General features: G+C 35.0%; 2 protein-coding genes across 2 annotated transcripts; one reads left to right on the forward strand and one right to left on the reverse strand.

Moving 5' to 3' along the window:
- Positions 1–10,329: 10,329 nt before the first annotated feature.
- Positions 10,330–13,518, reverse strand: LOC143585438 (succinate dehydrogenase subunit 6, mitochondrial-like). The gene is made up of 3 exons (XM_077067226.1): positions 13,314–13,518; positions 12,035–12,137; positions 10,330–10,567 (listed from the first exon to the last, which is right to left on the reverse strand). The coding sequence occupies exons 1-3, from the start codon at positions 13,482–13,484 to the stop codon at positions 10,413–10,415; spliced, it is 429 nt and encodes a 142-aa protein (XP_076923341.1). The 5' UTR covers positions 13,485–13,518; the 3' UTR covers positions 10,330–10,412.
- A 9,841-nt stretch (positions 13,519–23,359) lies between these two features.
- LOC143585439 (cyclin-D4-1-like) lies at positions 23,360–25,289 on the forward strand. Its single transcript, XM_077067227.1, has 6 exons — positions 23,360–23,893; positions 24,108–24,194; positions 24,286–24,384; positions 24,469–24,670; positions 24,753–24,856; positions 24,984–25,289. Exons 1-6 carry the CDS (start codon positions 23,594–23,596, stop codon positions 25,194–25,196), a joined length of 1,005 nt encoding a protein of 334 aa, XP_076923342.1. The 5' UTR covers positions 23,360–23,593; the 3' UTR covers positions 25,197–25,289.
- The last annotated feature ends 201 nt before the right edge of the window (positions 25,290–25,490 follow it).

Raw genomic sequence — 25,490 nt, forward strand, 5'->3', positions numbered from 1 at the left:
GATAAACAGGAGTGATGATAACATGGCTAGAGTCATTGGAAAGATTGTTTGGAAGGAAAGTATAAAAGAGAAGAAGTTCGAGCTGTTGAAACCACAAAAGGGAAAACTTATTGAAGACAAAGATAGAGGATTGAGAGCATATGGCAAGCCTTGGATGATTATGAAGTATAAGCCGATCCGGTGTTTAAAAGAAGTGCCGATGAAACAAATTCCCAAGGATGTGCTCAAAGATCTGAAGTGGTGGTATGTTGATTGTGAAACAGCTGAGGCAGTAATGGAGGACGGAGATGAACTAGAGCTGCTGAGAGTGTATGATCCAATGCATCTAGTGAACTTGTCTCAAGCTGATCTGCAGGTGCTGAATGAGAAGAACATATTTTATATTCCTGCTTGGAAAGACGAAGCGAAGAAATATCAAAGAGTTGTTTCGGTTTGTGTACAAGAAGGAGTTCATTCTTAAAGATGAAGATACAAGATTGTTGAAGATTACAAGACACGTGCTTGAAGATAGAGATATGAAGCTACTGCCAAGGGGGAGTCTGTTGGTACATGATGTCAGTAGTTCAGTATATAGTGTCTGTAATCGAGTTAGTTGGATTAGTATTTTGTAATAAGCGAAGTTAGCTCACAAGTTCGCTGATATAGGCGAACTTATAGAGTAAGCGAAGTTAGGAACAACTTCGCCTAAACATGCTAGGCGAAGTTGTCGTGTTTATAAGTCTAGGTTACAGCTAGGTTTGTATTCATTCATTGATCGAGTTGTAACGAGTTGTCCAGTGTTTGTAATTGATATCACGTGTTTTCGGTTGCAATACAACGTGTCTTTGTTTATTGTAACGTGTGTTTGATCGTTTTAACTCGTATCGTCTTCTACGCTCGTAACGTCTTACGTAGGGATTCCGCACCTACGTAGAACGAGATATTTCGTGTAGATCCGGCTGGGAACCTACAGTTTAGGCTGGAAGGATTGATTCATCGGCCTCTTTTCGAATCCGGGTAGGGATTGAGTATTACCTCCATCTTTCCAACTGAAATTCGGGTAGTTTCTCCAACCTGGATTATAGTTGTTGCTGAAAGCGTTGTTTTGACGGTCGATGAAGTCAACTTCTTCCATGGCCATAATGACTTGTTTGCAGTCACTCGACTTATGGGTTCCTCCATAGATGTCACAGGTGATCTTGGTTTTCAGTAATTCGGCTTGAAGTTGTTTGAATTTTTTAGAAAGAGCTTCAAGCTGTGTGGTGACAAGAGTGTTGGAATCGACGTGGTGTATTCCTTTGTGGGTTGGTGTTGATATTGGTGGGTTGTAAGCGAAACTCTTCTTTGCTGCTTTTTCCAGGACTTCAAATGCTTCGTTAGGTGATTTGGATCCCAGGTCTCCACCGGCAATCTGGTCGATGGCATGTTTTTTTTGACTGGATTGTGCGTCAAAGAAAGTTTGTACTTGTAACCATACGCTAAGTCCATGGTGTGGGCATCTTTTTAGAAGACTTTTGTATCTCTCCCATGCTACGTGTAACGATTCATCATCATCGGTCTGGAATCCGGTGATGCTGGCTCGGTATTTGGCAGTTTTATCGGGCGGAAAATATTTGAGGAGAAACTGTTCAACCATCTGGTCCCAAGTGGTGATGGAACCAGAGGAAATAGATTCTATCCATTCTAGGGCTTGGCCCCTTAGAGAGAAAGGAAAGAGTTTAAGTTTGATTTGATCGTCCGAACAGTTTGAATTTTAAAGGTTCCGCAGATTCGTAAGAATCGAGATATGTGAGAAAGAGGGTCTTCGTCGAGAAGACCATGAAATTGAACTGAATTTTCCACCATATGAATGGTGCTTAATTTGATTTCGAAATTTTCGGTGATTTCGGGTGGAGCCACTCCATTGCCATAGCCATCAAGAGTTGGCTTGGCATACTGGCTAATGTTCGGCTCATTGTTCTGGGCCGCCATCATTTCTTCGGTTTGATTTTCTCCTGAAGTGGTGATGTCTACTGATTCGTCTTTGATTGCTTCGGCGGTTTCTGTAGTCCGTTTACGTGCTCATCGAAGAAAGAATCGTTCCGGTTCAAAAATTGGAGAAACAAGCTCACGCTCAAAAGTAGAGAACATGAATCGATCATGAATGATTGCCAATGGGATTGACAATCACCAACTTTGAATTAGTGATTTAAGATGGTGAAACATTTCTCATCAAAAGATAATTGTAATATAACCATGTACTTTACTAGACTAACCCACATGTTTTATATAATCATCAAGCAAAACAAAGCTTCTTCATAGATTTTAGATGGTAAAAGGAGTTTAGCTCATAATGAGCATGATGATAAACATTAAGATGAATGATGATAACAAATACATGATTAAACTTGGAACAATCTAACCAATTGTAGATGAATCTTCCTTCTTAATGATGGTAATGACGGTTGAATGATGATGGTTGATGGTGATGACCTCCAAGCCTTCAAACTCTTCACTAGATCTTCAAAGTGAGTGTTAGTGTGTGTTTTTATAAGTGAAAACCGGATATAACTCTTTTCAAGGCACACCAAATGAGTGCAAAATGAGCCACTATTTATAGGCAATCTGGAGTGAGAAGCATGGCCCCGTGCTTACGTAGGCACGCCCCCGTGCTTTTTAGTGACATGTGCTAATTCTTTTTGTCGTTTCTAGAAGGTAGGCACGGCCCCGTGCTTCCTGAGGCACGCCCCCGTGCTTTTTAGTGACATATGCTAATTCTTTTTGTCGTTTCTGGAAGGTAGGCACGACCCCGTGCTTCCTGAGGCACGCCCCCGTGCTTTTTAGTGACATGTGCTAATTATTTTTGTCATTTCTGAAAGGTAAGCACGGCCCCGTGCTTCCAAAAGCATGGCCCCGTGTCCAGCTGTTCACTATTTTGTCTTTTCTTGTAGATTTTTTTGTCTTTTCTCAAAAGTGACCAGAAGCACGGCCCCGTTCTTCCAAAAGCACAGCCCCGTGTTTCCTGAAAGCAAACCCCATGTTTCCTGAAGCACAACCCCATGTTTTGCTGTTTTCTTTGGTTTTTCTTTGGCTTTTCATTCGTTTCTTCGTTTGAGGCTTGGATTCACCTGAAAATACATTTTAACATGATAAGTAGTTATTTTAACTATATTATACGATAGAAGTTGCAGTTTTTAGAGATTATTTGATACTAAAAAGATGTATATTTTTATATACATCACTTAATAATCACTAAACCCATAAACCTACTTCCTTAACAAATATTTCACAAAACACGATACATTCAATATATATGCATAGGTCAATATTTTAGTGCTCACCCCCACATAAAAAATCCAACAAACCATATGCACATGCGGCAACACGTTCTCACTGCTAACCATTACACACCACACCAGACACTACAAACCAATACGAGGGATAATTTGCGCGAACCCGCAACAACGCGCGGGCACTTTTGCTAGTAATATAATAATATAAATCAGATTTGCACAATGGTCCTTCTAGTATAAATATGGGAATAAAAATGGGTTAAAGGTTTGTTTAGGGTTAAAACTGTATACATTCCGAAGTAGTTTTAATAATTCAATAAATATAAAAACAATAATATTAAAATAATAATAATGACTCGATAAACATGATATCTTGTTAATAAAATTTCCCGAACATAAAACGGGTCGGGTAACGGATATAAATTTTTATGTGGAAAACCGAGTTGTTATACGTGATGCCGGCGTTTTGGCTCATAACGTCAGGGGAGCAAGCCCCTCCCCCCCCCCCCACGTTTTGGGGTGTGATTTTGGTTTAGCGTTTTGTGAACAACGCTTAAATCGCACAACTTTTTAAAAAAATATATAAGTTAACATTTTGACCATTTGATAAAAAAAATTCCATTTTAAATTTTTAACACAAATCTCCTATAAAGACAAACTCAAACTTCAATTTTTATACACACTTCATCTACTAATTTTCTATAAAACACTCAAATATATATTCTAGATCACCAACCAATATGTTTCCCTACAACAATCAAAGGCTCGGTTTGCTGCGTGTGACATTCGTCAATTTCGGGTCACTTTTATATTTGTTTTATTCTGTAAACCCGACCCGTTTGTAACCCGAACATTTCATTTTTTATATTACTAGATCATTCCCGCTTGTTCAATTTGAAAAACTCCTTTTACGGATTCGAACACACCTTTAAAACGCTCAAATTACATCGAAAACGAACTTCCAGGACGCAAAACGAACCACGCAAGACGAGCTGGACCAACCCACCCCACCCTGGACCACGCCCTTCCAAGCTTACCCTATAAATACAAGACCCTCTGCTTCATTTTAAACCTGCTCATACTCAATTTTCTCTCCCAAATTCTTAAGATTAAAGGTTGTTCTTCATGCTCTTGGCAGTTTGACTTTCCAAAGTCAAACTGACCATAGTCTTTCATTTTAATCAACTTGTTAGCTCTTATTAATACTTGAAACTTGTTATACAACATATATATATAATATACACCCCTTGTTACCTTTGGTGGGCACTTCTCCGGCTCGGTCGGTGGAGTGTCGGGCCTCGTAAGGCAAGGTTTCAATGATGACTCATGTAATCCTTGATATATATATAATTATATAACTTGTTTATGCTTACTAACCATGTTTAACTTCTGCTCATTTTAGTTTGTACATCATTATTATTGAGTTCCATGGTTATGGGTTTGTAGATGTGACATTCGTCAATTTCGGGTCTCGAATTGTATTCGTTTTGTAATATTTTATTGTGTAAACCGACCCGTTTTATAAACCGAAGCTTATGTTATAATAAAAATGATGGATTTTATGTTACGATATTGTTTTACACTTTTTGGGTCTTGAAAACATCCTTTTCGGTCCTTAAAATGCCTTAAACATGACTTAAAAAAACTTTGGGGACTATTATTGTCATTTACCAAAAACTTGTTTGACCATTTCAACCATCACATGCATTTTTACCCTATTTGAATGAACCATACTCTTACCATTATAGAGCAAGGCTCCATACACCACTTTGGTTGTTCATCTTCTCCAAAATTTCTCTCAAATCCAAGTATTCATCTTCAACATTTTGCTATTTTGAATACTTAAGATCAAACTAAAGCTAACCTTGTTCTAACTAATTCTTATTACTTGAAGCTTGATGTTGCAACATATATATAATACACACCCCTTGTTACCTTTGGTAGTTGAGGCAAGGCTTCATGTAGGACTTTCGTGGTTCTTGATATATATACACTTATATAGCTTGTTTGCACATATTAATTTGTTTAACTTCTACTCTTTTTAGTTTGTTTGTCATATTTATGAAGTTCCATGGTGTGGGTTTGTAGAGACTAGCCTCGGTTTAACCGTAAATAGCCCAAACCGTAAACTTGTTACTAGTTTTGTTAAATACTTGTTTAAACATGTTTAATGTTAGATTTAAGTTTTTTTTTAAATCATTATCACAAGTTGTTTAATATTTGGGCATGTGAAAACCATCAAGGAACATATTGTGAGATGGAAACCGAACCAAACCGAACTTTTGTTTAAAGACTTTGTTGTTAACTTTTTTGTTGTAAAACTTAAGTATTTTCATTTGTACATTATTATACAAGTTCTTGGTTATTTGAACATGTGGAAACCATCAAGGAACGTATTGTGAGATGGAAACCGAACCAACCCCATTTTTACTCGCTTAAGACACACAAGTGTGTTTTTAGATATCAAGACTTGTATATTTCTTTAAAAATAGTTTACAAACAGATTTTAATTATTTTCTTAAGTACTTTGAAATGTTGGATCCAACTTGATCTCATAACATAGTTTGGACCGACAAAACCGAACATTCGTTTAACGTGCATTGTTAGTTCTAAAATAATAGAACTACATACTTGGTTAAGTATTACTTGATTTTTATGAGTTATCTCATAACATTTAATATTTTGGAAAGTTGACTTTGGGTTTGACCAATTATCAAGACCCGAACCAACAACCCGAACACTCGTTAAAGACCCGTTTTAGTATCTTTATCCCAAAGGAACTTGCATTTTTGCATATTTCCAACCTTTTTACTTAACATAGGTTAAGTAAATATTAAGGTTAGATACTTTAACCCGGTTTCGAGCATACTTACATTTTAAAGAACTATTGTTATAAATTCTTAATTATTTACACTTTAAATCTTTTAATTTAAATTGTTTACATTTCTCATTATTTATTTTTACTTAAAGACTTTCAAGACAATATTTCTAATTCAAGACTTCCTTTATTTAGGCCTTGTTCGTTAAACTCGTCGTTCCGGCAAATCTCCAAATTATCATCTTTCAAGTTTATTACTTGAACGTGAGTACTTTCATACCCCATTTTCAATCTTTTGTTTTGGGGGTGACATTTCATCTTATCTAAACTAAATGTTTTATACTTTAGTCTTAAACCACAAACGTTATTGTATACCTTATTTAAACAAATGCTCGATTTGGTGTTCTATGATTATATACCTATGTGTTTATCGCTTTTGGTTGGTTGATCTATAAAATCCTAGACTATTTGGCATCCCCTTATAGCAGAAAGGTGTCGTTAACGTAATGCAATTAACGGTAACTATAAAATCCTAGACTATTTGGCATCCCCTCATAGCAAGGTATCGCTAACGTAATTCTATTAGCGATCTTATCTATTTATCCAAGTTATTGCTTTTATTTATTGTTTTGTATACAAGTTTTGTGGCTTTTCTTACTATACACTTATATGTTCAAACTTATGAGCTGCTCACCAACCTTTGTGTTGATAAACTTTATTCTATGAAATGTTACAGGTTTGCATTTAGGTTGATTGTGGAGCTTGAAGAAAACGTCACAAAGGCCTCTAGGATATTAGCAAAAATGAACAATATTTGATTTGCTATATTTTGTTATATGTTGTTGTATTGACTTATGAATATTGTTATGTGACATTTTTGATATTGTGAAATGAAATGAGTTTGCTAAATATTGTCGCTTTAAATAGTATCATGCGCTTATAAGCAATCAATGCACCCCAGCATGTTCCGCCGCCTTTGGTTGGGGTGTGACAATAGAGACTAGCCTCGGTTTAACCGTAAATAGCTCTAAACTATAAACCGGACTTTGTTTACTAGTTTTGTTATATAATTGTATAAACATGCTTTATGTTAGATTTAAGTTTCTAAAATCATTTTTATGAGTTCCGTGATTATGGTTTTGTAGAATCTAACCTCGGTCTTAACCCGAAACAAGATCCGAACCGAAAACCGAACTTTTGTTTAAAGACTTTATTGTTGACTTTTTTATTGTAAAACTTAAGTATCATCATTTATAAATTATTATACAAGTTTCTTGATATTTGGGCATGCGGTAACCATTCTTGACCTTATTCCAAGATAACAACCGAACCCAACTGAACTAAACCGATTTCACTCGCTTAAGACACACAAGTGTGTTTCTAGCTATCAAGACTTGTATATTTCTTTAAAAATATTTTATAAACTGATTTTAATTATTTTCTTAAAGTACTTGGAATGTTGAATCCAACTTGATCTTATAACAAAGTTTGGACCAACGAAACCGAACATCCGCTTAACGAGCGTCGTTAGTTCTAAAACAATAGAACTACATACTTGGTTAAGTCTTCTTAAATTTTATTGAATTATCTCATAACATTCATTATTTTGGAATGTTGACTTTGGGTTTGACCAATTACCAAGACCCGAACCAACAACCCGAACACTCGTTAAAAACCCATTTTAGTATCTATATTATAAAGGGACTTGCATTCTTGCATTTTTATCCACCTTATTACTTAACATAGATTGAATAAATATTAAGGGCTAGATAATTTAACCCGGTTTCGAGCAAACTTATATTTTTTAAAAGACTATTATTATAATTTCTCAAACATTTACATTTTTTAAACCTTAAACTTTAAATTGTTGCATTTCTTATCATTTATTTGATTTAAAGACTTCCTAGACAACCTTTCTAATACAAGACTTCATTTCATCTAGGCTTTGCTTGTTAAACCTCATCCTTCCGGTTACTCGTCTTTTTACCGATCAAGTTTACTACTTGAATGTGAGTACTTTTCATTCCCCGTTTTCCATCTTTCGTATTGCGGGTGATATTGCATACATATTCAAACTAAATGTTTTATACTTGAGTCTTAGACCACAAACTTTATTGTATACCTTACTTAAATAAATTCTCGATTTGGTGTTATATGCGTACATGCTTATTTGCTAATGTGTTTACCGCTTTTGGTTGGTTGATTCATAAATCCGAGTATATTTGGCATCCAATTATAGAAAGGTGTCGTTAATGTATTCTTATTAACTATTTATATAAATCCGAGTCTATTTGGCAACCCCTTTTATTGTTTTGTATACAAGTTGTGGAATTTTCCTATCATATACCTATTGTTCAAAACTATGAAAATGCTCACCAACCTTTGTGATGACAAATTCTATTTTATGCAATGTTACAGATTTGACTTTAGGTTGACTCGAGAACTTGAAGAAAAAAGTTATCAAGACTACTATGATATTAGCAAACGAACAATATATTATTTGCTATGATTGAATTCGGTTATTGTATGAACAAGTTATGTGACTTTTATGATTTTATGAATTTAAATGAGTTGATTAAATATTGTCACTTTAATAGTGTCTTGTGTTCTTGGGCAATTCGTTGCACCCCGGCATGTTCCGCCGCCTTTGGTCGGGGTGTGGCACTGCGTACGCCCGACAAGGCAACGCAAATAATCCCAACCCAAATAATCCACAACTGAACCCATTTACAATCCCGATGCAAACAATCCCGACCCTTCAAACCTCGTATCCGTTCGGCTCGCAAATGGTCTCATACATACAATATCTAAGTTCTAGAGCCCCTAACCCAAATAGGGTGCTCGTTTCCAAAACCCAACCATGAATATGATGCCCGGTTCCGGTTCCTAACCCGACGACAAGACGGTGCCAGAGACACAAATCAACCCGGAGCTACAACTCGTCCAGAAGACTCGCGGCGGTTTGGGCCAACGTGGAGGCGGACGTGGGAGAAAACACGTAAAGAAACCCCCCGGCGAACCTCGGACTAAAAAGACCATTATATCGTGGAAACCCGACGAGTGTGAACTACTTGCTCGGGCGTGGTGAGTGATATCGGAAGATCCCGAGTGTGGTAAGTTTTTAAAAAATATTTTTTTTTGTTAATTTCTTAGAACAAACATTGAACTTGTAATATTGTTATTTTTTTTAGCGAATTTTCAAGCATGGAACAAGACTAAAGATTTGTTCCACGAACTTGGCGGTGACTCGTGTCGGGAAAAAGATTCTGTAATTTCGAAATGGACCGATATAAACACCAAATGCACGGCTTGCCATGCGGTTCACTCTCGGATGACTCGAACGTGGGGTAGCGGTTGCTCTGACGCGGAAATCATGTAAAGAGCGTTGGTAGAGTATCAACAGAAGTCGGGAAACTTCAGTTACTTTAACTGTTGGAAAACCCACCTGAGGTTTCACCCAAAGTGGGCCCTCATTACGGACGCCATCACCGAAAGTTTTAGGCCTAACAAAAGGTCTAAAACATCGTCTTCGGTTGATCCAGAAACGCCAAGTTCCGATGCTCGAAACTTCAACTTAAGCGATAATGAAGACGGGAATCCCTATGCGGATTTTGCTGAGATCCCTCGACCGGGGGGTAGAAGAAGCAAGGAAAGGGGCCGCGTCGTCGTCAGTGGGTTAGAATGCCGAAATAGAAAGTCATTTCAAAGAAATGAACATTCGACTCAAAGGTATACAAGAACTTGGAGCTCAACGTCTTCAAGTAAATTTGGGCGCCGTCGAAGTACTCAAAAAGAAGGAATTGGACCATGACATCGAGGTTTTAATAAACGAGTTATCCGAAGACGACCCGAGAGTCCAATCTCTAAAAGCAATTCAACAAAATAAGTTTTTTTGAAAAATATAACATTTAGTCTTATTATTATTGTTTTTTTTAATTTAATGTAGTTTTTATTTATGAGTTTGATGTATATATATATTTTTATTTTAATGTAGTTTTTTTAATTTTATATTTAAATATATAATGAATTATTATTTGAAAAACAAAAAAGTGTAAAAGTTTTTTTAATTATTATTTGTAAGTTTTGGGTTGTAGGAAGGTTGATATTTCGTAGAGAAGATCAAGTTGTGTGTGTAAGTTTACATCCAAGATTAATACTATAAATAACACTTGAGCAAACATTATTGAAAAATAATAAGCATAGCATAAATACAACACTACTATTCAACAGAAGAAATGTGCAACTTATCTAATTCTTTTTGATAAAATTCCAACCTTGAATTATCAAGGCTTAGGTTTATTTTAAAGATGAAAACATTAAAGTTTAATAAAACGACACCGATTTTAAAAGTGTCCCTGAGTCTTCTTCTGCCACCATTCCATGAACTTAACCTGGGCAGCCATGGTGTCCAACTTGTAAAGTTGAAGTGAATGATTTGCAATTTCTTGACCGAAACTCATTCCAAACAGTGCTCCTGCTCCCAATGAAAGTGCAGCACCTGCAAAAATAAAATGTCAAGTCAGCAGAGTGAAAACTGGCAAAACAAACAGCTTGTTGCTGGTCGAATACCTTTTTTGTTGACATAATCGATAAGGCTACTGATTCATGAAACAGCCCAAACAAGACACAAATCCGACAGAAACTAAGTTGGGTTAAAAAATGTGTACCCGTATCTTTGACCCGTTTATAATGTGAAATAGTATTTAGAATTATGAAAACAACCTAATGAAGGCCAGAAAATCATCAAAGCTAAATGGTTAAAATCGCATTTGAAGACCAGACCTTGTATTGTTCATTTACATATATGTAGTCAACACAATGAAACTTGTGATCCAATTTGCTATAAATATGTTGAAGTGGGAAAAAAAAGCCTATATGTTCAAGTCGGGGAAAAAAAAAGAAGCACGCACTGACTGACTGATGGACTGACAGACGAACGCACGAATGAATGTATCTCTCTCTGTATGTTTTGTCTGGTGTTCAATTTGGTCAAGTTTTGATCTTGAATTCTTGATCAATGTTTGACTTGGCTAGCCAAAAATTGAAAACCAAAGAACCTAAGTCAGACCGATGAATCAAAAACGCAAACTAACTATGTCAAAAAACGGGCCGACATGAAACACACCCCGAACATAACATGAATTAAGCGACACAAAACGAGCAGAAGACAAATTAGGTTGAGTGGTTGACAGGAAAGTGATACGGAATTATTGGGGCAGACCTGAACATGAGCCGAATTAAAAGCCTCAATAATAGATAATGGAATGAAACTTGGTTGTTAAAGTAGTTAATGAACTATAAGTTGGTTTCTATTTTGCACCTAGTATAAAGTTTGTTACACCCCTACGCTTTATGAAAATTCAAAGGAACTGTTGTTTTCCAACGAAAAACAGATAAAATGGGTCTAAAATACTCAGATTAACATCAAATGTTTAGATGCTTCTGGAATAGTTATCAAATGCGTTAGGCGCACTCAAGGCGCATAGGCACAAGACGCAAAAAGAGTGAGGGCTTGAGATAAAATAAGCGCACTTAAATAAAAATTAAAAATATATTTTGTACATGAAAAAATATACTATTCTTCAAATAAAATAAACAAAAGCTATTATATAACATTTAATATCATCTAATTAGTACCAAAAGTTCTAAAATAGTCAAAATTCAAATGTAATTCTACAACTTGAATAACAAAATGTATCAATATAATGCCTCTTGACTTCTCCTAGACCTAAGTTACAATAGCAACCCTTGCGCTTCTTTTGCTTGGCTTTTATGTTCTCATGTTCTTGGGATAGACAATGCCAAAGCGCTCGCATAGGAACTAGAAGCACATTTATTGAGCCTCGCCTGAAAAATGGGCCTAGGAGCAAGAAGTGAGGGCTTTTAATAACTATGGCTTCTGGGTACGAGTAATTTGTAACTGAATTGACATTATGACACCAAATGCGGAATAGCAAATGCTTACCATAGGGACTTTTGGAATATTTCCACGCAAAGGCGGCGGTTGACACGGCTCCAACTACGCCTCCAACAGCCAGAAACTTCACAGCGTCACGGGTCTTTTTCAGCTGAAAATAGAAAAATCATTTCATACATTAAAAAGTATGATAAAGTAGTCACAGAAAGAAAATCAATCATACTGTCACCATTACAGAAAGTGTTATGATATATCATCTATATGGGTGTTTTACTAAGATCTAGAGATATCATGATTCATTGTCACGGATTTAGAACAGAAGTTTTCGACACAAAAACTCAACAATGGAGGCTTTGTTAATATGTTTTTTTTAAATCACATGTTCTTTTCAAAAAAGAACCATAGAACATTTCTTCACTGGATTCAGATGTTAGACTTTGTACATATGGTTTATGTTCGAGTCTCCTTATATATTCATAAGTTCGTTTTTTATCCAAATATGATTTTAAATATGTATTATGTAGATCCTAAATGTTTCTCGAGAGTGATTGATTTAAGAAGCATTTTCGAGTGAGTTCATACTTTTCATGTTTTATGAAAATGTTTGGATCATTTGAGCTTCACCACCGATATTTGATTGTGATATTTGTTATAGTTTGCAACATGTGCTAATTTTAGTATATGAACATTTTGCTTGTATAACCAAAGAAAATGTTGGGAGACAAAGTTGCAAGGTATTGACTTCTATTCAAAACCACATCAACTTTAAATTTGGGGTGCAAATAAGCCAAGTTGCTTGCGAGCTACTCGAGAGCTCGGATAGATAAAAAGCTCAAAACAAGCCAAGCTTTTTTCGAGCTGGAGCCGAGCCCGAGCCTCAAATAAATCTCCCGAGCTCGAGGTTTGTATGGAAAGCTCGTTTAGGCTCGTCGAGCCTTGTGTATTTTTAAGCTTTTCCTGTTTTGGACTTCTATGTATTAATTTTAAACTACACAACTGAGCTTGAGCCAAGCTTTGGCTCATTTAAGGTACTACCACGAACTCAAGCGGAGCTTAGACTCATTAAAGATTTTTTTTTAATATATAAAATAAGTTAATTAGTAAATAATAAGCGGGCTTGAAAAACAACTCACGAGCCAAGCTCAGGTTTTATAAAATAGCTAGAAACAAGCGAAGCTCGGGGTCGGTTTGTTTACACTCAATAAAAGTGTTGTAACTATATAACTCAAAACTAGCTTCGATTAGTAAACCAATAGTAACCAATCATCAGTCAACATAATAAATAATAATAATAATAATAATAATAGGGATGGAAGATTGGTCATACGACTGGACCGTGAGTGGGATCGGAAGCGATGAATTCGTGGACATCGGCGGCAGACCATGACGTCAGAGGGCTTTCGCGGCGGATGTACGGATGATAACTATCCAATATCCTGAATCTGTCACTCCAGAAGTCTTTCAATCCTTGCAATAACGATTGCTCTTCACTCGCCATTGCTTCTCGATCTAAAAGGAAATCAATAGAAATAATAATGGAGTAATAATTATGTGTTTTGCTGAGCCTTCGAACAACGGTGCACGGTTTGATAAAAAGCTCGAAATGAAACTTTCGACCCGAGTCGAGGTTTAATGAGTTTTGGGTATTTGGCTCGTTTAACGTAGTACATGTGCTTGAGTCGAGTTTAGGTATGTTTAAGGTTCTTTTTAAATATATAAAAATATTTATAAACATATGTAAACTAATTAATTAATAATAATAATAATAAATCAGTCGGTCCGAGCCTAGTTGAGCTCGGGCTCAGCTTGGATCGCTCACACAGTTACACCCGTATTCGAACCCCACTTGCTTGATATTTATGTTTTCCGGTTACTTTCTTTAGGGGTAATTTTGGATTTCACAAGTTGTAACAGATTTAAGATTTTATGATGTTTTGTTGAATGATACCATGGTTAATACACGTGTAGAAAGTTATACTTGCTTGTTTGTTACACCATATCACATTGATTTTGCCCTCATACTATTCGATTTATATTTTACCCTTATACGACTATCAAAACATGTTTGACCACAATTTGCCTTAGCATACGACTCTATGATCATACGGGTCATATCACTGCCACGTAGGATAATTTCTATACTATAAAGGCTATCAATGCACATCTCCGTTATTGTATACCACCACAGACCCTCCTTTGTTTCTGTCTCTCAAAACTTAATATGAAATCTGAAGAGGATAGTGTTTATCAGATAAGAAACCAGCAGCTCTGAATTGGATTGAAGGGTGTGGAAAGTCGATTGTTTGTGAGGCTGTTATTGCTGAAGAGGTGGTGAAACTGAAAAATACAGTGGCTGCAGTTATAGAGCTTAACTTGCTTATAAACGTTGCGGGTTTACTTGGAGGGTTTAATGCTCATGTTTCTAATATTTTTTCAACCATTTTCATAGCCACGGGTCAGTTACTAGTTACTGGGCCAAAATATTGAGAGCTCTCATTGTATTACTATGGTGGAGAAGATTTGCATATTGTTGTTCCCATGTTTGCCATTGAGGTATTATCAACATTCGATAATCTTTTTTTTACATGCCAAATTTCTTGCTTTAGAAATAATTTGTTAGATGTTCATAAATTATGACAGAAAGTCTTGAATTTTATAATATTTTATTGGAATTAGGGATAATGGGTTTTCAAAGAAAAAATAATGTTACAAACCTGATTACTTGCATGTTTTAATCCATGTCATCAAGCTTATTTAGTACCAAACTTTTTAGTAACTACATGGAGTCTACTTGTGGCAATCCTAGGATTTACAAACTTATAATGTTGACTCTGTTGTCATTTTTGATGAAATCAAAGTGAGAGAAAGTAATGAAGAATATGCAAGCACTGCTGGTATACTTAAAACATTGTTATGTTATCACGTCATGTCTGAATATGCCAATTCATGTTGTCTTTTATCTCAAATTGGTTGAGCGGGTCAATCACGTTGCAAGTGAGGGTAATTTTGGATTTTGCATATTAGTTAATAGCGAAATGTTGAGAAGTTGTTTATGTATAACTATGCAATAATTGTTATGGCTTAGTACTTTAATCTACAAATGTTGAGATGAATAGTTTTTGGTGCTAAATATCAATAGTTGGTTGTAATTGCATTCAATATTCAGTTTATTCATGAACATTAATAGAAAATGAAACATATTAGCTGTCGAAGGTAGATTTTTGGTATGGGTCGTTCGAGCAAAAATGTAGTTTTTAGTAGCATGATGTGTGAATGCATAATCTCATCTTATCATTGTATTTTTTGTTTTGTTTTTTTTATTTCTAATCATCTTTGTGGTTAATTTCTCGTGTTATTTTTCATTGATTTAAATGCCCAATTGCCCACATAATTAATGAATTTGCCTTTGCGTTTTAGTGTTCCATTTTATTTGTTCACTTTTTTTGTTTTTGTTTTTGGTTATTGAGGGTTTTTATTAAACAGATTAAAATTGGAGGATTTAATGAAGCAATCTCAAGATAAACTAATTAAAATCGAGACAGGAGCAGTATGTCTTCTACTTGCGAGACACGAGCTAGATAACTAACTTTCCCTCATTTTATAATATTTTCTCATATTTTACAAAAGATTCATTTTGTAAGCTCGAGACTCACTTTCATTTTGAAATCATATTATGTTTTAGGTTGTTGGGGTTCAAGAGAATAGTGGAGCACTTAAACGAGCAAGGGTCTTGAAATTACCAATGGATAATAGGGCTGTAAACGAGCCGAGTCGAGTCGAGCCAGAGTGTGCTCGAGCTCGAACTCAATCGAGCTGGCTCGAGCTCGGCTCGTTTTATTTATCGAGCTGGAAAATCAAGCTCGAGCTCGGCTCGTATAAAACTCGAGCCGAGCTCGAGCTCGTCGAGCTGGGCTCCTTTAATTTTTTAAATTTTTTTATTTTTTGTTTATTATTTTTTTATTTTATATTTTACAAATTTTGATATATAAAATACAAAAAATATAATTTTAGCATACATATTATATAAGATTTATAAACTACATAATTTATAAATTTATATGTTTTATTTTCGTTATTGTTTTATAAGATTTTAGGTATCGAGTGACATAATATATGTCAAATTTTTATTTATTTATTTCTTGGTATGATATTATTATATATAGATAATCAAATTTAGGGTTTAATTTAAACGAACCAACGAGCCGAGCTAACGAGTCGAGCCAAGACCGAGCCACGAGCCGAGCTGACCCTGGCTCGAGCTCGGCTCGTTTAGAAATCGAGCCGAGTCTAGTCGAGCTCATTTAGAATCGAGCTTTTTTCGAGCTATTTTCGAGCGAGTTTCGAGCGAGCTGCGAGCCACGAGTTTTTTGAACAGCCCTAATGGATAATATTTAGGTATGTACCAATTAACAAGTGAGCCAATGAACACGCTTATCTAATGGTTATGTTACTTTTAGGATGGTGTATGACTGTACTTTTGATCATTTAACTTTTATTTGTTGTATACTTGTATATGAACATGAAGATATAAGAATTGTTATGTATAGATATTTTCCACCCTATGTAATACACGGGTTTTAATCTAGACATCAAATATTTTGTGAATTGTAAATGCAAAGTTTCGTTCATAATTATTATATGTAGTACATTTTGTCACATACATAGCATGTACGTAATGGTTGAATAAATGTTAAACTTCTTTGTACACACAGTATAAGAACTATAGATGTAATACATTTTTATTATTGTTAAAATTTATTTATAAGTTAAATATTTGGATCATCCCGTGTATTATACGGGTTCTAAAACTAGTTAATTTATAGACCAAAAAGTGAGATTGTATGCATGGATTATGGATGGTGTTGTTGTGAGGATGACATCCACAACATATCAAGAGTATAGATTATTTTTTTTTCACGGCAAGAGAAGAATTATACTAAAATAAAGGCGCAAACGTCTCCAGCAGAAAACTAGAAAAAAGTTACAGACTTTGAAAATAAAAACAGTGAAGAACAAGAGGCATCACTTAAGCTGTAATGCAAGACAATGGGGAGTCGGCCCAAACACTCCAATCAACTTCCTTATGCTTGGACCTAAGTTTGAACCACCCAAATAGGCTTCTTTTAATTTTTTCAACAGTGAAGCCAATGGATAATGCATGAGCCTTAAACACCTTCTCGTTCCGTTGTTTCCAAATGAACCACAAAGTCGAGTAAATAATCGCCAACAATAAACGTCTTCTTGACTTGCTTTGCAGCTCCACCATAACACCCAGAAGATGCTCAAAAGAATCTAGACCGGTAAAATCCCATCCGCACCAAAGCGAGATTAACCTCCAGATCGCTTTAGCCGGGTGCAATCCAAGAAAACGTGTTCCGTCGATTCAACCTCCAAAGCACACACCCGACAATTGCTCGATAACAAAGGCATCCCTCTAGCAATTAGGTTGGGCGCGATCGGGATCTTTGTTTTTAGCAACCTCCGGACAAAACAATTTATTTTGATTGGAACCCAAGTTTCCCACCCGCAAATCTGAACATCGTCTCCATGAATAGAGTCTGTCATTAGTCGCCTCATTGCTTAAACCGTAAACTTGCCCGAAGAGTCATCGGTCCGACGCCACCCATCTTCCTTACATTTGTTTAATGAAAACACGTAACCATATCCTTGAGATCATTTAAGTCAGACAACTCCTCAGGAGATGGGTTGGATTTAGACCCTTCAATATCTGCAAACACTAGCCCATAACCAAATGAGGAAACCAAATCACTAACCAAGCACGTTTTCTCAACCACCAATTTATAAAGATTAGGGAAAGTGTCCTTCAAAGTGAATTTTCCAAGCCACGCGTCTAGCCAGAAACGGGTTAAGTGACCCGTCCCCACCTTTCTAACAAATGTCTCTTTAAATTCAATCCCGAAATCTAGGATTGTTTACCGATCTTCGCGATGTTTTGCCACGGTTCACAAACGGACTGTTTCGCCAAACGCCCATCTGGATGAAATCGAGAGTAGTGAATTAATTTCATGCATTTTGCCCACACGTGATCATTTTGAGTGCTCCACCGCCACCACCATTTGGCTAGAATAGTCAAGTTCATCATTTTTAGACACCCAACACCTAAATCAACGTATCGTTTAGGCTTCACAACAATGTTCCAAGCAACCCAATTGATTATCTTTTTGTTTCCCAAGGCCACTCCACATGAATTTCCTCTTAAATTTTTTCAAGTTCTTTTATAGATTTTAGAGGTGCGTGAAACATTGAAAGGAAATATGCAGGCAAGCTCCCAAGAACGCTTTAATTAACGTAAACCTTCCACCTAAGACAATGAGGTAGCTTTCCATTGGTTAAGTCTCTTCTTAACCCGGTCGATAACGGGCCTCCAATGTTTGGAGAGACCCATATTCGACACGATTGGTAACCCGAGAAACGTGAAAGGAGGGTAGCCGGTTCACAGTGAATTATCCTTGCCATGTTACGTACCTCGGTTTTCGTCGCCCCAATACCGTAAACCTTTCTTTTATTAAAATTGACCTTCAATCCAGAAGCCAGATAAAAGCACTAAAGCATCCTAGCTAAATTTACCGCATCAACCGCATTCCAATCAAAAATGAATGTAACATCATCCGCGTACATGACATGGGAAATAATCGGGCCATTATTAGGCAATTGCACCCCCTTTTATTAGGTTGTTGCTAATAGCCGATTTCATGACCACATTTAACCCCTCCATAACCAAAATGAAAAAGAAAAGACGCGAGCTCATTAGCCAAAATTAAAGAGTATAGATATAGATATAGATATAGATGTTAATATAATATAAATTACCGTTGGTGAAACAAGTCTATGCACTATGCATATGACAAAATGCACATCGTGATGAATAAACGAATTAAAAGCGCATTTTATATTACATAGATCTCAAGTTCTCAATACTAAATATTCTTAGACAGCAAAGTCCAAACACTCTTTTGACCATGCTTTTCACTTTTATATAAATGTGTGTTTTTTTTGTTGTATATTTTGGCATTTGAATACTTCATTTGTATCAGAAAGACTTTTTGTTGTTTTTTCAATATGCTAAAGTTTCTATCCTATTCTTTTTTATGATGATTTTATTTGTTTATTTATTTATATTTTTTGCATTTTTACTAGCTTGGTATATTATTTTTTAATTTGCTCCAGACATAATGGCTTTGGAAAGACTGGACAAGATGGAGAAGGATGAGGTGAAAGGTGGCATAGATGTGAATACGAAGATGAAGAGAATGAAAAAGTGGGATGTCCATATCCCAAATTGGATTTGTCATAAATAAGAAATGGGAGGAGCGAGAGCAAGGTTGTGTAATGGACTAGGCTTAGAAGAGCGGGATGTAAAAAGAAACTTCATAACGATAACATATTGTAGAAAAATGTGTCTTTAATCTTTTCTCACCTAAGCTCGTATTTCATTTACTTTCACGTTCTGTTAATGTTAATAAACTGAATTTATTTTTACTTATTGGTTCAAGTTGAACGATATGTATTCTCTCTTAAATTTGTCTATGAAATAAAAAGAACGTCAATTACTTCTAGATCATATTCATATGGTCACACTTTGCACAATTCAAGATGCTGATTCAATTAGATTGATCTAAATGTTTTGACATTATTTTTATGATATCATAGGTAATGCGTAATGAACAACTTCTTTTCTATAATGGCTAATATACTTTAAAATTTTACTTCTAAATTTATATAGTTGTGACTTAAATTCTCAACGTTATAAGAAGATGCACATTAATACCATTCTTTAAAAAAGCCCAATACAAGTGGTTTCTAATACTTAGGATGGGATATTAAGTTTTTATTTTAAAAAATAAAATAAAATGAATTACGGGGATCATACTTCTATATGGTTAAAACTCAAAAGGCAACTTTTATATTGTGCAAAAAAGTTCTCTCAATTTAGATAAATCACATAAAAAGAATTTTAAACATTCGAAGGGCAAAAAGGCTCTAAAATCTGTTGTGAAGTGTCTTTTGAAAAACATATTCTTGAATATGTGCTTGACATTTTAAGCATCCTAAGTAAATTTCCACATTTTAAACCCAAAGAATATTTCTCCTACAATTATTATTATTTTTTCATATAAATGTTTAATTACTTTTGATAGAATATGGATGATTCATACTGTGTTAGAATGTTTGTAACTTATTCAATCATAAAATTAAATAGAAAGTCTCACAATATTAAATGTATCGTAAAAGAGGTCTTAAAATGTTGTAATTGTATTCATGATTCAAGCTTTAAAATTCAACATATAATTAACATCTATAAATTTCCCCAAGTCCAAACATAAAGGCACAATGAATTTGGCAAGATCAATAATATTCTCTTTGTAGCTTCTTTAATTAAACACGAAATGGTGGTTTTGGTGCCCATTTTGAGCTAGTATTTATTTTGTCTTTGCTAATAGTAAACACAAAATGCTCTCTTGTGAACTAATTTTCCATTTATTTTATTAGGCGGTCACTATTCATTCTTTGTATAACTATCAGCCATTTTAATCATCAACTGTCATGCTCTTTAGAAGGTTATGTCGTTTTAACTAAACAATGTGATGGTTCCCCAACTATAAAAACTAAAGTATTGGTCATTTTCTACATATCTTTTAACAAAAACGAAAAAAACAAAACAAAACTAATTCATTACTCATTTTTGTTTCTATTTGAATTATCGATTGAGATTTCTATAGTATCATCAAAATACTTTAATTTAAAGGGATATTGGTTTTTTATACTTCCAACTTTCCCTCATTGGTAGATAACACTCCCAACTTTCGATTTGTCACCCACCACTCCCAACTTTCACCCTATTTTCCTGTACCACTCCCCGTCTAAATGAACATTAACCTCGTTAATGTTTTGGACTAATAATGTGATTCAAATTAGTTGAGGGGGTAAAACAGAAATTTTATTTTTAACACACAACCTCCATTTCCGGTGACCTCGTTTTTCCGGCGACCTCTCTTTTTCCGGCGAATTTGAGTTTTCCGACTATCTCGTCTTTCAGAACACCATATCCATCATTTCACCGAGCTTCACATATGATATGATGAAGATGGTGCTCGCTGGAAACCTGCAACTCGATTTTACGGCACGCAGGCAATCTCGGAAGGTGGCTGGGTGAGACACTGGTAGTGGCGGGGGGCGGGGGTTGCAGTATTGGGGCGGTGGACGGTGAAATGATGGATATGGTGTTCGCCGGAAACCTGCAACTCGCCGGAAAACTCAAATTCATATGTGAAGCTCGGTGAAATGATGGATATGGTGTTCTGAAAGATGAGATAGCCGGAAAACTCAAATTCTCCAGAAAAAATGAGGTCGCCGGAAAAACGAGGTCACCGGAAATGGAGGTTATGTATTAAAAATAAAATTTCTGTTTACCCCCTCAACTAATTTGAATGACATTTTTAGTCCAAAACATTAACGAGGTTAGTGTTCATTTAGACGGGGAGTGGTACAGAAAAATAGGATGAAAGTTGGGAGTGGTGGGTGACAAATCGAAAGTTGGGAGTGTTATCTACCAATGAGGGAAAGTTGAGAGTATTAAAAACCAATATCCCTAATTTAAAAATAAATACACGATCAGATATATATTTTAGAGACACTCCAAATCGTAAAAAACCTATCGTATGCATCTAGAAGCTCAACTTCAATATAACCTACAAGTTTATTTTAAATATTAAAAATAATAGGGATGCTATTTAATAATAAACTCAGTTAATATGTAAAAATCATAGTCCTGATATTAGTTAACAAAAATTGGATGATCTCAATGTTACAAAAAGAAAAGGACACGCCTTCTACGTTAATAAAAATTGTACCTTTTCATTTAATCTCCACGAGCCTTAGCTTATAGATGCAAAATAACCATTCTTAGTTTATTGCCATAATATCTACTTTCAAGTAAAATATAAAATCACCTCATAACCTTTTTTATATTATGATATTTTTGAATCTCTATAGTCCAAGCACAGAAGCAGTGCAGTTCATTATTGTACAATGTACATATGGCCAAAATGTTCACTCACGTTGCAGCTAGCCGGAATGACAATGAAGAAGATGACCGGGTTGTTTACCTTTTAATTTATGTTATGTTACTTTTATTTGTGCGTAGCTTTAAGTATTAATATGTATTTACTCATTTATAGAAGCTTAACTTATTGTTTAATGCTCGTTAGCGCAAGTAAGAGTGTTAAAAACGTCCGAACCAATCTAAATCAACTGGTTCGATTTAGCAAGAAGCGAATCGTTTTGGTTACTGTTTGAAAAACTGGGTGTCAAGATTCGGTTAACTGTTTATGGTTGAAAACCAGCTGTCAAATCTGAACTGATTATTTGAGATATTAGAATATTAAAAAAAAAATAACAAAAAATAAATAAATTTCTAAACTATGTAATTTCACATATAGGAATCAAATAGTTACAATACATATAAATACCATCAATTTAACCAATTTCATACTATCAAGTATCAATATTTTCACTATGATTGAAATCCTTTAATACTCAAAAAATAAAAGTTTTAACCATTTTAAATCAAATATATTTGTATAAACTTTTGTGGATCTAATGCTACAATTATGCGCTAAAAAAAAGACAACTCAAACCAGCAAACCGTCAAAACTGAATCCTTTTTGTCGGTTAAGTCTGTTCGGCCAACTCATCCAACCTAATCAGTGCAATTTCACTTTTTAGAAAAAATCGTATTTAGTGATCGACACATAAATTCCGTTAAAACTAATTAAACTGAACCATAAACGCAAAAGCCATCCATATTAGCCACCGTCGATGAAAAGCAACGATCACCCGTGAAATTTCTAATTCTTCTACCAACAAAATGTGTAGCATGTAGAGGTGGGCAAATAAACCGGTTAACCGAGCAGACCCCGAAAACCAAACCGAGACCGAACTTGTTTGAAACAAATTATGTAGAAACCGGTTTGTAGTTTTGTCTACCAAAACCGGTTAACCGAACCGAAACCGGCCCAAACCGAGAAAAACCGGTCAAAACCCGAACCAAAACCAATCAAAACCCGAACCGAACCGATCACAACTTGGACGAGAAACCGGTTTTAACCTGAACCGAAACCGATCATAAATCGGTTTTAACTTTTATTAATTAAACCGAACTGATATCAACCCAAACCGGTTTTAACTTTTAAGCCGGTTTTTTCATCAGTAGTAGCATGAGTAACTCTATTATTTTCCATTTATGACAGTATAATGGGGACAAATACATTTAGTATTTACCATTTATACTACTAGTCTATATATGTGAATATATATATACATACAGTTGCGTTAATCTCTATAAACTAAAAACCCTCCACACTCCCTCAGCAAACGCCGCATTCTTTGCTCTTTATTTTACTCACTCTGTTTCTTGATTGAGAGTAACATACACCGCAAAGAGAGCTTGCGTCTCATCTAATCTTCAATCAAATCCACACCCACTTTAATTACCACATTTATTATTCCAATTCCGTTATTAAATCACTCAATTACATATTCTCCACTTTTACACTGTATGTTCTTGTTTTCTTGAAGCTTTTGTTCATGGCTAATTGCCTGCTATCCAATCTGTTATGTGCAGAAGATAATAATAGCATATGTTATGATAATGATGATGATGATATTTGTGGAAATGATGCTGGTGTTATTAAAAATCAGTGCTTTATCAAGAATCTTGAAACAGAGTGCTCTGTTCTCGATTTACCTGTGCAAAGTGATGAGTGTTTGGCTCTGTTGATTGAAAAAGAGTGTGAACAGTTTGTGGGTTTTGAATATTTGGAGAAGTTAAGAAGTGGGAAGTTGGATTTGGTTGCAAGACAGCAAGCAGTTGATTGGATCAGAATGGTGTGTTCATTTACATCATGCTATTTTTTTTTTAATTATTTAATTGATTTTGATGAATTTTGTAGGGAATTAGGGATTTTTATCATCTGGGGTTTTAGATTTTTGAGAAATTTGTGGAAAGTTAGTTGCTTTTTTTTATAAATAAATTTGGGAAATTTTGAAGGTGCTTATGGTTTTTGTGGTTGATTTTGACTTTGACTTTGACTTTGACCAGGTTCATGCTCATTTCAATTTTGGACCTTTGTGTGCATATTTATCTATCAACTACTTGGATAGATTTCTTGCAGTTTATGAATTCCCTGTAAGTATTTATTTCACATTTACTATATATATTTTTTTAATATTATGTTTATTATGTATTATGAATAAAAAATTTGCTATTTAATGAACAGAAAGACAAAGCTTGGATGATGCAGTTGCTAGCTGTAGCCTGCTTATCACTTGCATCCAAAATGGAAGAGACTGAAGCACCCCTAGTTCTTGATTTACAGGTTCAACTTCTTGATTTAATAAAAATGTTTTATGGGGTCAAACTAAATGTGGTTTTGATGTTGAGAATATGAATGAATTTGCAGGTTTGTGAATCAACATATTTTTTTAAAGCAAAAACCATTCAAAAAATGGAGCTTCTTGTGTTGACCACATTGAAATGGAGGATGCAAACAGTGACACCATTTTCTTTCATTGATGCTTTCGTTCGGAAACTTGATTGTGATCAACCGATGTCAAGGTCTTTAATTTCGAGATCGACCCAACTCATATTATCCTTAATTCATGGTACTTAACTAATTAATAGTCACATTTAGTCTAATAGAGTGTTTATGATACAAAAGGGTAAAATGGTCATTTTGCACTACAGGAATCGACTTCTTGGAGTTTAGACCTTCCGAGATAGCAGCAGGAGTAGCGGTTTATGTAGTCGGACAATCTCAAATGGCTGCCCTCCTTAAACATGTTCATAAGGTAATGCTTATATTATATGATGCCTATATAATTTTGTGTGTTGTGCAAAGAGTTCAAGATTTGTTGGTTTTAGTTATTGACTTAATGCTAAGTAAAAGTTTTATTTTTTTGATATGGGTTTTTGTAGGAGAGGGTTCTTAAATGTGTGGAGCTAGTGAATGAGTTGACTAATGGTTGTACTAAGAGCATAAAGACTGGTACATTATTGCCACAAAGTCCTATAGGTGTGCTTGAAGCAGCATGCTTGAGTTACAATGAGAGTGAAGATTCAGGAGTTGGGTCAACTACTGGTAAAAGGAGGAGGCTTAACAATAGAACACCTTCTCATTTGGAGTTTTAGATATGTTTTATTGTTTGATGGAAATGGAAATAATATGTTTGAATTTATTAAATTATTTATTATTATATATGTTATCATCACCAAATTTAGAGGTTTGGCCTTTTTTAAATACATACTTTGCATTCTAATAAGTTGGGAACATGAAAATGCTGTTAATATTTTTATGAGGGGCTAAATGTAATGTAAGGAGTCTCCTACTATGCCTAACAAATTCAAGAATAGCCTAAATACTAAATGATTGAGAAAAGCCCTTTAGAAAATGATTTGTAAATTTCTAATTAACTTAACAAAATC

The sequence above is a fragment of the Bidens hawaiensis genome, unplaced genomic scaffold (genome assembly GCF_021521415.1).
Source record: "Bidens hawaiensis isolate Kalapana, Puna unplaced genomic scaffold, B.hawaiensis_p1.1 tig00033846_1, whole genome shotgun sequence".
Taxonomy (NCBI): Eukaryota; Viridiplantae; Streptophyta; class Magnoliopsida; order Asterales; family Asteraceae; genus Bidens; species Bidens hawaiensis.

What these genes read in the sequence shown, in the direction of transcription:
- LOC143585438 (XM_077067226.1), bottom strand. Translation starts at nt 13,484, where the DNA reads ATGGCGAGTGAAGAGCAATCGTTATTGCAAGGATTGAAAGACTTCTGG. An exon ending in ATCCCACTCACGGTCCAGTC is followed by an intron (nt 12,138 to 13,313) that starts GTATGACCAATC and finishes TTCTATTTTCAG; the next exon opens with CTGAAAAAGACCCGTGACGC. An exon ending in ATATTCCAAAAGTCCCTATG is followed by an intron (nt 10,568 to 12,034) that starts GTAAGCATTTGC and finishes TTATTTTTGCAG; the next exon opens with GTGCTGCACTTTCATTGGGA.
- LOC143585439 (XM_077067227.1), top strand. Translation starts at nt 23,594, where the DNA reads ATGGCTAATTGCCTGCTATCCAATCTGTTATGTGCAGAAGATAATAAT. An exon ending in TTGCAGTTTATGAATTCCCT is followed by an intron (nt 24,195 to 24,285) that starts GTAAGTATTTAT and finishes TTTAATGAACAG; the next exon opens with AAAGACAAAGCTTGGATGAT. An exon ending in TCCTTAAACATGTTCATAAG is followed by an intron (nt 24,857 to 24,983) that starts GTAATGCTTATA and finishes GGGTTTTTGTAG; the next exon opens with GAGAGGGTTCTTAAATGTGT.